Source organism: Rhinoraja longicauda, chromosome 30 (genome assembly GCF_053455715.1).
Source record: "Rhinoraja longicauda isolate Sanriku21f chromosome 30, sRhiLon1.1, whole genome shotgun sequence".
NCBI classification, from domain to species: domain Eukaryota; kingdom Metazoa; phylum Chordata; class Chondrichthyes; order Rajiformes; family Arhynchobatidae; genus Rhinoraja; species Rhinoraja longicauda.
The window spans coordinates 21,125,577-21,143,677 of NC_135982.1; the positions used below are offsets into that span (position 1 = coordinate 21,125,577).

At 44.1% G+C, this 18,101-nt stretch overlaps 1 protein-coding gene across 3 annotated transcripts in view; it reads right to left on the minus strand.

Annotated features, from left to right (window-relative positions):
* Positions 1–18,101, minus strand: part of LOC144607995 (MORN repeat-containing protein 1-like) — a 167,709-nt gene that overhangs the window by 113,503 nt on the left and 36,105 nt on the right. For all 3 annotated transcript variants that reach the window (XR_013549161.1, XM_078425198.1, XM_078425199.1), the window contains 2 exons: positions 14,205–14,328; positions 11,339–11,514 (listed from right to left, as the gene is read on the minus strand). Coding sequence is in view for 2 of the 3 variants with exons in the window: in XM_078425198.1 (XP_078281324.1) it covers positions 11,339–11,514; positions 14,205–14,328 (300 nt within the window). In the remaining variant the exon portion in view is untranslated. The remainder of the gene's footprint in view (positions 1–11,338; positions 11,515–14,204; positions 14,329–18,101) is intronic.

Here is an 18,101-nt window from a genome sequence, read left to right on the forward strand (position 1 = left end):
AGACATGAGAATGCAATTAGTTTTGGCCCTGTGTGGCAGAAAGTTGTGATTTCAGGTTTTTGAATCTGACTTCCCTTGCTGTTTGAGTCAACCTGTTTCTCTCGGGGTCACCGTGCCCTTCATTAGCACTAGCCTGCAGATTATCAGCAATGTCAAACAGGTCTAATCTCTTTTATCAGAATCGTTCATGGCTGCTAATGTCCACCAACAGTGTGGGATTACTTTTAATAATTAAGCTTGAAGTTATAAATGAAACACTTAAGCTTGTTATACAGGACACTGTGATGAATTAAAGATAAACTAGGAGAAAATGTGAGGAAGCAATAATGAGATATTACATTTAAAATACATAGGATTCAAGGAGATGGGAAGAGGAAGGAGCTGGGGAGCTCAACAGGCAAAAGATCCCAGGTGAGAACGCATTTAAGTGAAGTCAAAAGGTCATGTCATAATTGATAGGAGTAGAATTAGGCCATTCGGCCCCTCATGTCTACTCCGCCATTCGATCATGGCTGATCTATCTCTCCTTCATAACCCCATTCTCCTGTCTTTTCCCCATAACCTCTGACACCTGTACTAATCAAAAATCTATCTCTGCCTTAAAAATATCCACTGACTTGGCCTCTACAGCCATCCGTGGCAAAAAAATCCACAGATTCACCACCCTCTGACTAAATAAATTTCTCACCTCCTTCCTAAAAGAACGTCCTTTAATTCTAAAGCTATGACCTCTCGTCCTAGACTCCCCCACTCATGGAAACATTCTCTCCACATCCACTCTTTCCAAGTCTTTCACTATTCTGTATGTTTCAATGAGGTCTCCCCCTCATTCTTCTAAACTCCAGCAAGTACAGGCCCAGTGCCGACAAACGCTCATCATAGGTTAACCTACTCATTCCTGGGATCATTCTTGTGAACCTCCCCTGGACCCAGCACATCCTTCCTCAAATATGGTGCCCAAAATTGCTCACAATATTCCAAATGCGGCCTTAACAGCACCTTATAGAGCCTCAGCATTATATCCCTGTTTTTGTATACAAGCCCTAGTATGGTATTCAAGGGCCTTAATATTCATCTGATTACGGCCAATGGACAGAGAATCCACTCTTAATTTGGACATAAATAGACATAAAATTGTCATACCTTCAATGATTGATTGAATTGATTGATACAGCATGAAAACAGGCCCTTTGGGCCACAGGTCCACGCTGACCATCGGTCACCCGCTCACACTAGTTCCATGTTATCCCACTTTCCCATCCATTCCCCACACACTAGGGGCAATTTACAGTAGTCAGTTAACCTACAAACCCGTACGTCTAGGAGAAAACCATAGCACTTGCAGAAAACCCATGCAGTCTCACATAGAAGATGCAAGCTACCCACAGACAGCAGCTGAGGTCAGGATCAAACCCGGGTCGCTGTGTGTCATCAGCTCTCTGCTGTTCCACTAACCTGAAATTTTTCTTCCAATATCCTGCAAGTTTGTCCCTAATGTGTGCATAGTCAGCTAAGGAGGAGGGTCATTATATTTTGGGGGGATTTGAGGACGGGTAACATAATCATAGCTAAGCCAGCATTATATGTGGCTGAGATGTATTCGGCACTGTGGAACTGGATGGGCTCAGACTTGTTGGAAGTGTACAACTCTGTGCTTCCAGTTGGCAGAATATCAGAATCAATGAGGGAGAGGGGAGACATCACGAATTGGCAAATCATCTCACTGTGGAATGTCAATTACAAGATCCTTTTCAAGGTCATCATCAATTAGATCACATCTGTTCCAGGACAGGTGATCCACCTGGATCAAACCTGAGCTACACCTAGCAGCCTTGCACTGCTCAGGGATACCACTGCTTTTGTGTGGGCCCGGGGTGGATATCTACATCCTCAGCTTGCACTGGAACATGGCTTTTAACAGAACACTGCACGCATACATAAAGGGTGTGCTCTCCAAAATGGGCTCTGAGGAGAGAATCAGGAACTGGAGTAAATGCTCTCTAATGACATGAGTGGTGCAGTCCAAATTAATGGTTTCTCCATCAAGTCTGGAGTCAGAAAAGGTTGCCCACTTTCCTGTTTTATTTGCGTGTTGCGCTGAATCCTTTGGCAAATCCACCAAGGACAGATAAGACACAAGAGGGGTGACGATGCCTGTCAGAGGGTGGGGACTCACATCAATGCCTTTCCCATGCATGGAGGGTCACCAGATTCTGCTCAGATCTATGGCCAGTCTGCAAACTGACTAGGGTCGGTGACCAGGTAGAATCCACTGCATAAAGAGCAGTACCATCCTCTGTTCCCTTCACCGTCAAGCCTGACTACCTGAAGATACTGGGGATCTGGTTCAGAGGAGCCAGGGCATGCAGCAAGAATTGACTGGACCAAATAGGCAATGTTAAAAATGAACTGGGACTAAGGTTTGATGGTGTGCAAGAAGCTGGTCATCAGGTGATAGCTGCTCTTCACGTTGCTGTAGGTGGTTCAGTGTGACCCAAATGCCACTCCTATGTTAGAGCAGCCATCTTCCATTTCATCTGGAGATCCAAGGTGGAGGGTGCCTGATGGGTAGTGATGCACAAATCTACAGTGAACGGGAGAAAAAGCATGTCCAACTCTGCCAATCTGATGGCAACCTTTGTGTAATAAGCTGTTCGTAGAACTCAAAGGATGCAGACACCAAGTGTCACTATGTAAGCGTCACTATGTACCGAGATTCTGACTGTGCCCAGTTTTGGGAAGGATGAGTTTGACATCTTACTATGCACAAACACCATAGCTGCTGTGTGGCCACTTTGAACAATTGAACAATTGTTACTCTGGGCTCAGACCGCAGATTGTGGTAACAGCAGCTCAGATTGCAGCCCTTCCCCACAAAGTCTCTGCATTGACTGCACCAATCTTCAGTGCGTTCCTCAGCACATACTCCTGCAGCCTGGAATGTGCCAGTTGGCAGCATTCACTTACAGACACCTCGTTGCACTGGAAGACTATCAGGTTTCAAGCAGACTACACAGCGTCTTTCACAAGTTGTTAATCTTTCAGCAGCACTTGATATTCGTCTCAGTACGCGTTCCTCAGAACAGGATGTAGGACAGAGAGGTACACAGCTGATCGGGACAAACCTTGATAATACCTTTGCAGCTTTCTTCAAATATTCTTTGCAAAAGCACAGCATGATTGTCTCATCCTGATTGTAGCAATACTGAGGGCAGCTAGGACCTCTGACCAAAGGTCCATCAGGCAGAGGTCAACACAGAACATCCTGCAGTTACTGAGGGAGAGGGACATGATGGACCATGTGGGATGGTTTCCTGAGAAAACTGTTAAAGCCATTTGCCAGCATGCCAATTAGCTTACAAACCCCACGTTTTGAGTGTGGGAGGAAACCGATGATCTCGGAGAAAGCCCACGCGGTCAGGGGGAGCACATACAAACTCCGTATAGACAGCACCCATAGTCGTGACCAAACCCGGGTCTCCGGCGCTGCAAGCACTATAAGGCAGTAACTCTACCTCTATGCCACCCTTTACTTTATTGTAAATTGTGGTCATCGTTAAAATGTTGGAATCTAACCTGATACAATGTTTTATTACTGCGTCATACTCCCAATCGAATAATGAGTATTTATAGGATTGTAATAGACAATAGACAATAGGTGCAGGAGTAGGCCATTCGGCCTTTTGAGCCAGCACCACCATTCAATGTGATCATGGCTGATCATTCTCAAATCAGTACCCCGTTCCTGCCTTCTCCCCATACCCCCTGACTCCGCTATCCTTAAGAGGTCTATCTAGCTCTCTCTTGAAAGCATTCAGAGAATTGACCTCTACTGCCATCTGAGGCAGAGAATTCCACAGATTTACAACTCTCTGACTGAAAAAGATTTTCCTCATCTCCGTTCTAAATGGCCTACCCCTTATTCTTAAACTGTGGCCCCTGGTTCTGGACCCCCCCAACATTGGGAACATGTTTCCTGTCTCTAACGTGTCCAACCCCTTAATAATCTTATATGTTTCAATAAGATCCCCTCTCATCCTTCTAAATTCCAGTGTATACAAGCCTAGTCACTCCAGTCTTTCAACATATGACAGTCCCGCCATTCCGGGAATTAACCTAGTAAACCTACGCTGCACGCCCTCAATAGCAAGAATATCCTTCCTCAAATTTGGAGACCAAAACTGCACACAGTACTCCGGGTGCGGTCTCACTAGGGCCCTGTACAACTGCAGAAGGACCTCTTTATTCCTGTACTCAACTCCTTTTGTTATGAAGGCCAACATTCCATTGGCTTTCTTCACTGCCTGCTGTATCTGCATGCTTCCTTTCAGTGACTAATGCACTAGGACACCCAGATCTCATTGTACGCCCCTTTTCCTAACTTGACACCATTCAGATAATAATCTGCCTTCCTATTCTTACCACCAAAGTGGATAACCTCACACTTATCCACATTAAACTGCATCTGCCATGCATCCGCCCACTCACACAACCTATCCAAGTCACCCTGCAACCTCATAGCATCTTCCTCACAGTTCACACTGCCACCCAGCTTTGTGTCATCTGCAAATTTGCTAATGATACTTTTAATCCCTTCATGCAAGTCATTAATGTATATTGTAAATAGCTGCGGTCCCAGCACCGAGCCTTGCGGTATCCCACTAGTAATTGCCTGCCATTCTGAAAGGGACCTATTTATCCCCATTCTTTGCTTTCTGTCTGTCAACCAATTTTCTATCCATGTCAGTACCTTACCTCCAATACCATGCGCTCTAATTTTGCCCACCAATCTTCTATGTGGGACCTTGTCGAAGGCTTTCTGAAAGTCGAGGTACACCACATCCACTGGCTCTCCCCTGTCCATTTTCCTAGTTATATCCTCAAAAAAATCCAGAAGATTAGTCAAGCATGATTTCCCCTTCGTAAATCCATGCTGACTCGGAAAGATCCTGTTACTACTATCCAAATGCTCTGCAATTTTGTCTTTTATAATTGACTCCAGCATCTTCCCCACCACTGATGTCAGACTAACTGGTCTATAATTTCCTGTTTTCTCTCTCCCTCCTTTCTTAAAAAGTGGGATAACATTAGCTACCCTTCAATCTACAGGAACTTATCCTGAATCTATAGAACATTGGAAAATGAACACCAATGCGTCCATGATTTCTAGAGCCACCTCCTTAAGTCCCCTGGGATGCAGCCCATCAGGCCCTGGGGATTTATCAGCCTTCAGTCCCATCAGGGGATTAAAACAGAGAGAGGGGTAGGAAAGGGGAAGGAAGAGTTATTATTTGAAAGTGGAGCATGCCCTCTCCCACACAATCTCCCACGGTACACTTACCATTGCTAACACCTTTAGGTGAAGAGGTGTAAGGAAGGGGTGGGGAAATACAACTGTGCATGAACGTAGTGCCTTCTACTGTCAAAAGCTCTACCAACATCACTCTATGATCACAAGTGGACTACGTGTCTACAGTCACCAAACTCGCATAATGATAGGGTGGTGGAGATTTTTTTTAAATCATAGAGATAAAATGTATTATAAAGCACCTTCAACATCATAAAATATCATTATCAGATAAAATTTAAAACCACATCTATCAGGAGATATAACAATTGGTGGCATAACATTTGGTCAAAGTACTAGGTTTTAAAGAGCATCTTAAAAGAGGTGAGGTCAATGAATTGCTGACTTACATTAAAAAGCTTATTATCTTTAGTGGTGGCATTAGAGACTGCAGATGCTGGCATCTGCAGCAAAAATAGAGACCAGCTGGAGGAACTCAGTAGGTCAGGCTGCATCTGTGGAGGGAAATGGGCAGTTGACTGCCTAGATGAAGGGTCCGGACCCGAAACATGGATGGTCCAATCATGTCCCTCTACAGATGCAGTCTGACCTGTTGCGTTCCTGCAGCTGCTCTCTTGATTGCTGTTATTTAGGTGCTTTGGGCAATCTCAGAATGTCTCCAGAATGCTCAGGCAGCTGAAGGCATAAATACCACTGGGAAGTGATAAAAAGCAGAGATGTACTTCGGAAGAAAATTGGAGGAGTGCAGAGATCCCAAAGGGGTGTCAGGCTGAAACAGGGCACAGACAGAAAAATGCAAACTGACTTGTCTGAGTGAAGTTACTGAATGGCAGAAACACGAGTAATCATGCAGTGTGCAATCCTCACAGTGACGTTCTCTGTTTTGACTCGATCTCCATGCTGACTTCTCGTGACAATGAGTGTCTTAAAGGCACGTAAAGTGCCAGGAGGTCGCTTAAGTCAACATCAAAGTCAATGGTAAATAATGCTCCTTCCACGGCCTATTTTTAAAGCTGTTTGTGACTCTTGACAAAGGTCAAGAAGTGTAGATATTGATGATGATAATTATACTTTCTCAGGGAAAAAGCATAAAACTGGTGCTGGTACACTGTCACATCTCACACCACCCACCCAGCCCCACCACCACCTTGCGCTGTCTCTGAATCACCTTGGATAAAAATAGGCTCTGTCACTTTCACCGTTGCAGGGTCTGCTCTGTGAGTACACTGCCCTCTACCTCCCTCAGATCCCATTGCAGCCACAATTTCTGAACACTTTTTGGAGCTGCACTGGAGAAAATACGAATGGAACTCAGGGTTACCGTGTCTCACTTCAGTTCATTGCTGAGACAGTAACTAGCTGCTGCTTCACCCGTGTGCATGGAAAAGGTCCCAGAAAGCTGGCACAGCACAAACAAGTGTGGAAAATAAAGTGTGGCTGTGCATGTGCAGTTGCTGATTGTACCTTTCTCACCGAGGGAAAATGGAACAAGATGTGTTCACAAATTCTTTTATTTAATTACACTCTGACTTTGTTTGTTTTAAAGGCTGGTGTGGTGAAAAAATGACTCCAGCCTTCAACAGGGCTAATTACCAATTATTTTTCGCACTCACCGCTGTGATGCTAAACATCCCCACACTCTGGCATATGCTAGGACATGTTTAGTGCCACGTTTCACATTCAGTTTCCTATTAAAAATCCTCCAGGTTCTCACAACAGAGGACTGAGGCTGTTATGGAGGAACCCATAGGGAGCAAAGGTAGGGCAGATTCAGGTAAGCCATTGCAGCACCATCATGGCAGCTCAAATGGTAACTGTTAATTAGTCAGTTCATAAAATCTCTGTGGAGTTAAATAATCTTACATTGGGGAGCATCGTGTGAAAACCTTCAGCAAAATATTAGACCATAAGATATGTTCCTAAAATACAACAGTGACTAACCACAGTTTCAAAGACACTTTCATCCTGAGGACATGAAAGGTGTTATGCATTTGCAAATTCTTTTTTTTCCATGTGTGTTTTGGGTACCCTTTTATGTGGGCACAGGGTAAGTTATGGTGCCTCGATGTTGAAACAAAATGAACTTCAGAGGCAAAGCCAATGCATGTTAACTCAACCTTCTCTTCCCACTCGCTCATCAGCAGTAGGTCAGACACAGAGCCCCCAGACAAGCTCGGATGATGCACACATATATACCCAGCTTCTCAACACATGCCAGCCACACACAGCTCTCAGGCTAGCACAGCATTCTGCCTGTTCACACTCCTGGGCTTCATATTTATCAAATCTCCATGGTACGTGCGAGGACATGGAGATTTGATAAATATGGAAGTGGGTCATGAAGGATAGAAACTTTGGAACAGCAATTAAGCATTCCTCTGCCAATCAACCACCCACTCTCACCTTTATCCACCTAATACTGACTAGCCTTTGTTCTTCCCTATCTCTCTTTTCCAGCTTTCTCCTCAGTGTGCCATCAGTCTAAAGAAGCGTCCCGGCCTGAAACATCGTCCATCCACTGCCTCCACCAGTGCTGCCTGACCCGCTAGGTTCCTCCAGCACTTTGCTTTTTGCTTAAGATTTCAGCATCTGCAGTTCCTTATGTCTCCATTCAGCTGCTGAAACCTTATCATTCATCTAATCATGTTATGGCTGATTTGTTCCCCTAACTGCATTTGCACCATCTGGTCAGAAAGTAGGAGTCTTTCCCTCCACCACTCACTTGCACTCCATTCATGAAATTGAAACCATCAGGGTAAATGTAAACTTTTCAAAGTTGCATTTAGTTCAAGTGGCTGTGTAAATGTCTGGGCAAAATGCCGTCATTCTACAATACAGTACCACCGAGATTGCGGGATGCTTCGAGTGCAAGTCTGACACAGCCACAATCAGTAATAAACCATATTTTTATACATTTTTAAACTTGTCTTATTTGTGATGCAGGATCAGTTTGCTCAAAGGATTTTTGAAAGCTAAGTAATTAACAATCATCTGGGAGTAAGCTCAATATGCCTGCTGAGATCACTGGATTGCAGTTTTAAATAAACATGTGATGGGGAGGGTAGGTGGTTGAAGTCACAGATGCATGGAACATTGTGGGCCTGCACAGGATGCCAAAGGCTAGATTTCCAATTTGCTAGCATCTAGTTACAGATAACAGCAAGTTGTTGAGGGTTGATGGGATGGTGAATCCACTGTAATGGATGCCCAACTAATGTCCCTCTTCATGGGATTACCCACCAGAGGTGATGGTGGACAGAAAATATATCTGTCCATATTTGGTTCTCCATGTTTAAATCAGATGCTAATCACAGGAAAGCATTATCAAAGTGTTTGTAATGGTAATGTCTCCTTGCAACCAAATTGTAAAGCCCACAGTAGGGCTAGGGTGCTACGATCTTAAGAACCAGCCCATTTTGTTCGTAATGACTTGTATTTAGTATTGTAGTAAAAACCCCCAAACACCTCATGGGACCATTATATTTTGACACTGAGAGATATTGTGTCTCAGAGACGTGAGATATTAGAGCAGTAGAACTGAAAGGGACCAGGTTTCACCCTGAAGGTGTAGTGAGAAGCAACACGTCAGACAAACGAAGAGAAGGAATTCCAGAATTGGGTCAAGAAATCTGAAGGCACCACATTGGGTCAATGAAAATCAGAGCTGAGCAAAAGGTCAGACTTGAAGGCTTGCCATGAAATCAGAGCAGTTGAACGTGGTTACAATCAATGGGAGCAACAAGATTATGGGGAGATTTTAGGGAAGAAAGAGGGAAGAAGATTTTGAACAAGGCACAGATCTTGCAATTGCACTCAGCCAGGAGAGGACAATAAGTATACGGCTTTTAATCTTTGACTTATTTGGTAAAGTTGCAAAGGGCGCTGCAGTTTTTTTTCCACCCGAGATAGCAATGCCCTGACACTCACTTCAACAACTCATGCTGATGAAGAGCCCACTTTGCCACAGGGATCAGAAATTTGCCACATTGCTGTTGAATACTGGCACCGTGGGATATATGAAAACCCGTCAATGGTCTGAACCTCAGACATGCATGATACTAAAGCTAAAACCTAAAGCAGACTACGGCATCCAAGTCAGATGTTTAAATCAGATGCTTTCAACAGATCTGAAAAGGCCCATTTAAAATTACTTTGAGAACTGCTTATTTCTCTAATAGAAACTGACTTCTACATCTCTAGTGCTGTATCACATCAGACTATCCTAAAGTGATTAAGTTTAGGAGAATTGACTTACCATTAGTATTCAGGGAGGCACAGTGGTGCAGCTGGTAGAGCTGATGCCTCACAGTACCAGAGACTGGGGTTCAATCCTGACCTCAGGTGTTGTCTGTGTGGAGTTTGCACATTCTCCCTGTAACCATGTGGGTTTCCTCCGGGTGCCCCGGTTTCCTCCCACATTACAAAGATATGCGGGTTGGTAGCTTAATTTTCCTCTGTAAATTACCCCTAGTTTGTAGGGTGTGGATGCGAAAGTGAGATAACAGAACTAGTTTGAACAGGTGATTGATGGTTAGTGTGGACTCCATGGGCCAAAGGTCCCGTTTCTATGTTGTAGCTCTAAACTAAACTAATTAGGCAAATGCAGAAGGATTATTGTGCATAGCAAAATTTCCAAAGCTGCAATAAGTGGCAGATAATATATGATAGTCCATCAGACCGAGCAGACTTCCCACCATTGATTCCATCTACATTTCAAGTTGCCTCGAAAAAGCAGCCAACATAATCAAAGACTTGTCCCACCCCAACCATTCCTTCATCTCCCCACCTCCATCTGGCAGAATGTACAGAAGCTTGAAACGCGCACCACCAGACTCAGAACTGCTCTGTTATCAGGCTTCTGAACAAGCCTTCCAGAAGTGAGAGTACTGTTCGATTCACCTCTATCCCATTGAGGACATTGGACTTTGTCTAAGGTACAGATGCGCTACAATGTGCTACAATGCTGAGAACTATATTCTACACTCTGTATCTTTCCCTTTGCTCTATGTTTTGCACTTGAGTTTGAACTGATTTTATCTATGTATGGTTTATTTGATCAGTTTGGATAATAAAGCTTTAGCAAAACAAAGCTTTTCACTGTACCTCAGTACATGTGACGATAATCAACCAAAACCTAAGGATGGAGTGGAATTTTTCCATGTTTACATTGAATAATCATGGTGTTCAATAACTGAAGAAAAAATACCAAGCACACGAGTAACTCTAGTAATGGTGACCTTACTGCTGAAAGTTTAAAATAAAAGCTGATTATTCAAAATTAGGAGTGGGAAAGGAAAGAGCAAGTGAAAGACAAAAAAGCACAAATATTTACCAGCCATTGATCACTGAATCTGGTGCACTTATTCCTATCTTGATGACTGACTAATACAGTAAACACAAGGTAGACACAAAGAGCTGGAGTAACTCAGCAGGCCAGGCAGCATCTCTGGAGAGAAGGAATGGGTGACGTTTCGGGTCGAGACCCTTGCTTCTCGTGAAGTGTACAGAAGGCAAGCATACAAGAGTTGACTCCTGGTGATGGTGAAGGTGGCACATGATACGGTATGGTTGGTCGTTACTGTGGGATATCCCTCCCCGCTTTGTTATCCAGGGATGCCTACTGGAGCCCAGGCTGGGAACAGCATGAGGCTAAAGAATAATGTTCCATTACTGCAGGGATTCTCTGGGATAATACCTGAACGATGTGTCCTTTGGTAAAGATAATAGAGGGCTAAGGCTCAGTCAGCATGGATCCCTGGCAAATCTATCTTGGATCTTGCTATAGATCTGTGAGAACAGTAGTTAGTGTCTGATAGGGCCAAGCCTGACAGTGGATTCAGCCCGGTCCCAGCACTGCATATGAGCCCCAGCCACAAGTTCTGGTATCCTCATGGAGCATGCTAGCTTAGCTCAGAGTAGCTAGCTCAGCTGGTATAACCCAGCAGGGACCCCAGTGTAGACCTGGACGTTGTGACTGTTCATGTTTATCAGCTCTTACTGTGCAATGATCTATGTGATGTCAGCTCTTACCATTCAATGAGCCAAGAGCACTTCCAGTTGCTGCAACGAAATCCAGGTTTGAACCATTCCCTTCGATATCTTTGACACCGAATGAACTGGCAATCGTAATTTCAGACTCAGTTGACGCAATTTTGTCCACATCTGGCACATATTCCACCAGGGGATAGCTGATGGCACTGTAACCACTGTGTAAACAAAGAACAATGATTTGAAGTTTTAGTCACAAACAGTTCCAAGGTAAACCCTGCTTTATGAATCTCACCATAATACTAATACGGAAGGAATTCCTATACTGGGTTTGGATGTGGCTGAGTGGGAAATAAACAAGCTGTTGCCTGCCTCCAGCAAGCTATTCAGTCACACAAAAGATAACTTTTCACTCAGGTTATCCAGCTATTATTGTCGGTTTCATCAAGAGAAAATGTAAACAAGGCTTGGATTTGATGTAGCTTTTGGCCATTGATCAGAAAGTCTATTAAAATGTGCCAGTGATGAAACTCCAACTGAAAGTGTATTCCTTAGTGTTATTACCAGTTGGTCTTAGGGACACAAGAAAGGTACTGGTGAAGAGAAAGGCACTATGGTCCTTTGGGTTAGTTCCAGACTGAGAGTAGGACTATGTAGGAAGGAACTGCAGATGCTGGTTTAAACTGAAGATAGACACAAAAAGCTGGAATAGGAATAGGTGACGTTTCGGTTCTAGGCCTTCCTTCAGTCTGACCCGCTGAGTTACTCCAGCTATTTGTGTCTGTCATGAGAGTAGGAATAGGTGGCTTAGCATGGCTGAGGAGTGGTGCAGGGGTTAGGGGTTCAGGTTTTTGAAGCCCTAGGACCTCTTTTGGGGTAGTGGTGACCTGCACAGGAGAGAAAGATTGCACCTGAGCTGGAGGGGTGGTCGGGAGATCCTGGCAGGGAGATTTACTAGAGGTACTCTGGGGGGGAGGTGGGATTGAAACTAATCTGACAGGAGGGTGGGACCCAAAGCAGTAGTTAGGCAGATGAGAAGGTTGAGGCAAATACAGAAGTTAAAGTCAGTAGACAGAACAGGAAGGAGTATGGTCAGGAGCGAGGAAAGACTGATTGTTTGAACTGCATTTATTTTAATGCAAGGGGTCTGACAGTCAAGGGCATGGACAGGTAAGTGGGACCGCTGATAGCATAGCTATTACAGAAACATGGCTGAGGAAGGGACAGCTCAATGTTCTGAGGTATAAAAGATACAGGAGGGATGGAGGTGGAGGTAGAAGAAGAGGGGGGAGTTGTGTTTTAGATTGGGGAGAACATCACAGCTGTACTTAGAGAGGATATTTCTGAGGGATAATCCAGTGATGTTACAGTATATGGGTGGAATTGAAGAATAAGAAGGGGGAGATCATTATGTTGCTATCGCACTATAGGCCCCCCAAAAGCCAGCAAGAGTTAGATGAGGAAATTAGTCAGAAGATTATAGATAGCTGCAAGAATAATAGGGTTGTAATAGTGATACATTTTAACTTTCTAAATATCAACTGGGACTGCTATTGTGCTAAGGCCTCAGATGGGGTGGAATTTGTTAAATGTGTTCAGGAAAACTTTCTCAATCACCATGTAGATGTCCCTTATAGAGAATGGGCAAAACTTGACCTCCTCTTGGGAAATAAGGCAGGATAGGTGACTGGTGTTAGTGAGGGAGTGAGCATAATTTTATTAGTATCACAGTAGATCAGGAAAAGAGTAGGTCCAGTCCAAAAGTTGAAGTTCTAAATTGGAGCAAGGTCAATTCTGATGGTATTAGACAGGAACTTTCAGAAGTTGATTGGGGGAGGCTGTTTTCAGGTAAAGGGACATCTGGTAAGTGGGAGGTTTTTAAAAGTGAGACAGCAAGAACTCCGGGCCAGCATGTTCTTATTAGAGTGAAGGGCAAGGCTGGAAGGAGTAGGGAGCCTGGAGGACAAGAGATATTGAGGCTCTGGTCAAGAAAACGGAGGTGACATATGTCAGGTGTAGGCAGCTGTGGGATCAAATGAAATCCTTTGAGGGAGTATAGCGGGTATATGTATACACACAAGAGAGAAATCTGAAGGGGAAAATAAGAGAACATGAGAGAGCTGTGGCAGATGAAGTAAAAGAGAATCCAAAGAAAAATGTCATGAATATTAACAGAGAAAAAGTAACTAGGGAGAGAATAGAGCCCTTAAAGTTCAACAAGGTTGTTTATGTGTGTGAAGGCCCAAGAGATGGACTCGTTGTTAAATTAACATTTATCATCTGTACTCGCTAGCTCGATTCGGCAACCTGAGATGGACCGAAGGGCCACTTTCCATACCCTACAGTTCTAAAACTCTAAGAAATCCCATACTCTATAAATCTTGGTCAATGCTCACAGTTGTCTGGCTGTCAACTTTAAATGAGGGGCTCAAATTCACAAGGGAACTCATCACCATTGGGATTAGCAGTCAATCAATACATACAGTCAGCTCATCACCCTATGCTCAACAATGATTTCACTAAAAAAAAAAGCACGTTGAGTAACCTCATTTGTCTTGTACAGAGGGCATTTTATATGAATTCTTTATTCAGGAAACAGGCAATTGTGCACTGAATTGGAAGTGGCAGTGCTTCAAGTTACAGGCTCTCCTAGTGGCTTATATACTTGCTTATTTCTGTGTTGACTAGTACAGACCAATGCAGCAGTTAATGGCCCCTGGGCTAATCGAGGGAAATATTTTTTTTCTAGATTTACACTTGAAGAGCTGCAACCTAGACTGTAACCCATTGAGAATTGGTAACCCATTGAGAATTGTACTTTCACAACAAGAGGAAAGTCAGGTAAAGTCCACCGTCAAAGAGTTATGGTGAGGCAATTTTGAATTGCATCATGAGCCAGCACACTTACTATGGCGTTTCAATAAGTGGTTCTTCTATATCCTCTGGAAGCTCCAGTGACGTGGTGCTACAATTTGGGGAAAGTTGAATGTGCTTCACTCCTGCCCAAATCTGCAATAGTCGTCCATTTTCAGCTAAAAGGAGACAAAATCTCATCAGCATTAAAAGTACTGTCTTTCCAATCAGTCCTCTTCATTGTAGGAGCAAATGACAGATTAGAGAGAACTTAGCTCCCAATATATGAAGATGTGTAGTACTCTGACCAATCTGCTTTAAATCGGTCTTCTGGATCAGTTTGAATTTCATGAAAATGGACGATTGTCTCATAGCAGGAGTAAACCTAAATGGGAAAAGCAGGGTCTGCAGTATAAGTAATATCTGGGAATATGGGAATTAATAGGGACATTGATTTAAACCTGATACATGGGCCCCAAGGCCCCTTGCACTGAAGACAAAAAGTTTGGACGCTCCTGGTTTATGAGGTCATCCAAACATCTGAATCACATTACAAGCTCGGAGAGTTTTAAAAGGCCATTTAATATCTCCTTCTAAAAGGCAATCTTTGTATTCCAAAACAGATCACATGCAAAGAGTCACATTCTTAAATTTAGTTCAACAAAAAAATTGTTAATTTGCCCACCTCCTCCTTTTGTTTTACAAAGCCCCCCCAGCACCCACTGACTCATCTGTTCCAACAACTGTGGAATATTCATTCTCTGATCTACACTTTTTTTATACAGGACTGCAAGAAGTAGTGTGCCAACACAAAAAAGCTGTCATTGTGAATTCTCACTTCTTCATTTTCATAAGTTTGTCAGTGTTTTGACAGGCCAGCTAATTTGTGGGGGGTTGATGGGGATATTGGTCAGAGACGAGGGTGGCATGGTGGCACAGCGGGAGAGTTGCTGCCTTACAGCTCTTGCAGCACCGGAGACCAGGGTTCAATCCTGAAAACAGGTGCTGTGTGTATGGAGTTTGTACTTTCTCCCCATGACCGCGTGGGTTTTCTCCGAGATCTTAGGCTTCAAGGTCAGTTTATTGTCACATGTACCAATTAAGGTGCAGTGAAATTCAGATTGCCATACACTCATACCAATAAAGAGCAACAAGACACGCAAATACATTTTTAACATGAACATCCACCACACCCACATTCCTCACTGTGATGGAAGGCAAAAAAAGTTCAATCTTCTTCCCTTCTTTGTTCTCCAGCACTGGAACCTTCCATTGTTGGGGTGATCCTGGCACCTGCAACCGGCGGTCGAGCCCTCCGCACTGGGGCGATCAAGCTCCCGCATCGGGGGGATCTCAGCTCCCCACGCCGGGCGATCGGACACCCGGGTCGGGGCTGGTCGAACCTCCTGCAGCTTGGAGCTTCCCGACATCAGTCTCTACCCAAGACTGCAAGCTCCTCGATGTTGAAATCCGCAGGCCGCAGTTGGAGCGTTGATCCCAGGCAAGGGATTGCAGGCACTGATGGTAAGTCCACGGCCCCGCGGTGGGGCTCAAAGTCAGTCTTGAGCAAGGCTGCCAGCTCCTTGTTGTTAGGCCACAGAGCGACCGGAGATACGATCCGGAAAATAATCGCATCTCCGGCAAGGTGAGAGATTGAAATAAAACGTTTCCCCCGACCCACCCACAACCCGCACCCTCCCACATAAAACACACCAGAGAACATTAACACTTACTTTTAAAACACACTAAAAATAACAAAAAAGACGAAAAGACAGACAAACTGTAGGCGAGGCTGCCATCACTGACGGTGCCACCCCACACCCCAAAGATGTACAGGATTGTAGATTAATTGGCTTGGGTTTGTACACTTAACATGTATAAATTGTCCCGAGTGTGTGTGTAGGCTTGTGTTAATATGCGGGGATCGCTGGTTGGTACGGACTCGGTGGGCCGAAGGGCCTGTTTCCACGCTGTATCTCTAAACTAAGAGGGGGTTACAGCTGAGCCTGTTTCACAGTCTAATGCACAAACACACATCAACTTCCCAGCAGGGGCCACGAGTGGAAACTCTGGCAGATATTTTCTTCCCAGACCTGAGCCACAGAGACCACTTCAGCAACCCTGCCACTGCCCCCACCTCTAACTCAGTACAAGAGACCTGACTGCTCTGGAACTGTTCCATATCTGGGGCGCTCAGTTACCATAAGGTATCCAGCCAGCTTTTGGAGATGGCAGTGGTTTCTGGATAGGCGAGGTTGAACAGCCCCGACAGAAAGAGAACTGAAAATGAGTGCGAGACATTTATTACCCAGAAAATTAAAAAAAGAAATCAAGTATTTTTCTTAGAGATATTTTGGTTGGCATAGCAACAAGAAAGCAATAAATTATTATGCACAGCTGGAATATAACATCTGCGAACTTGCAAGATTCTTGAGGATTTTTCAGTTTGAAGCCATCAGCCGAGTGTTTCCAGGTATCTGTTGTCACAACAATAGTCTCAAGTTATTGCTGCTATTATATGGGCAACAGATGGGTTGGTCACCTGATCACGAGCTGATTAACTAGGCATTTTATAACTTCCACAGTGAATGTTATAACATCAGAGACTTGTGTCTGCCAAAAGGAAATACAAGAAAAGCTGGCCGCCTCTCTTCTTCCCAACGATATCTGTGAGGGGAATAAAGCTCCATCCACTTCCAAATATTTTGGCACGGAGAGATCACTGGAGCGAGATTTTACTGCACATTTGAGTAACTTTCCTGGTTACCCAGCTGAATGCTACAAAAATGTTTTACTCAAGCTACCCAACCTGATTCAAAGCTGTTAACAGATATTATTGAAGCTGGAATGTTGCCCAGCACCTGGAGATGAGCCACGATAACATTGGTATCCAATAAATCAAAGGAGGATTTGTTAAATTTGATTCTTTACACCTCATTTTCTCCCCGCCAACTTTTCTAAGCGTGAGTGAGCCCTTGACGAATGATTGTCCCAACACCTTCCAGCTCACCTTCTATGTGAGCACCACATCACCAGTTACCACAGAAGATTTGAACAGAATAAGCTAAGGCCTGGTGTAGAAACAAAGAACTGCAGATGCTGGTTTATACCAAAGATAAACGCAAAATGCAGGAGTAACTCAGCGGGTCACGTAGCATCTCTGGAGGAAAAGGATGGGTGACGTTTCGGGTCGATGCCCTTCTTCTGAAACATCACCCATCCTTTTTCTAGAGATGCTGCCTGACCTGCTGAGTTACTCCAGCACTTTGTGTCTAGGCTAAGGCCTGGTCTCATTAAATTGCCACATGGCACCATTTCTGGAGAGATCATCAGATGATTACTGCTCACCAACACATTAACCAATCCCAATCTTACAAGCCCTCCCTGCTCTTTCATTCCTGGGTCGTTGAGGTTCCTTTATGCTTCTACTGTCCAGACCGGTGGGGCCAGTTTTGATCTTCAGTCATTCTAAATGAATTAGAGACGATGCAAATACCACCTGCTAGGTCAAAGGCTGATAAAATTCAGTCCCCCAATGTAGGCCCTTTGCATAATTACTAATTGCAGGGTGGAGTTCTCTGAATCTAGGGAGGACTCTGGTGATAGGAGAGGAAAATCGAAAGTAAATGACAGACAGTATAAAGCAATGGGAGCAACGTAGCCTCAGAATCATTGCCAAATAATAAAAATCAGCTCCTCCTCGTATTTTAAAGAAATAGTTTAGCATTGTAGTCAATCAACCAACACATAAATTTGCTTACTCTGTCTCTTTGTGCCTCAGGGGAAGCTTTAATCATTTCTCTCCACATAGCCCAAGTCAGTTCAGCATGCAGAAAATATTTTTGGAGTAGCCACTCCCTCGCACACCTTTATTACATAGACTTTGTTCTGGTTTGCATCAACAGTGGGCAGAACTGTCAAATGTATATCACTTTATTACACTTGGACAAGC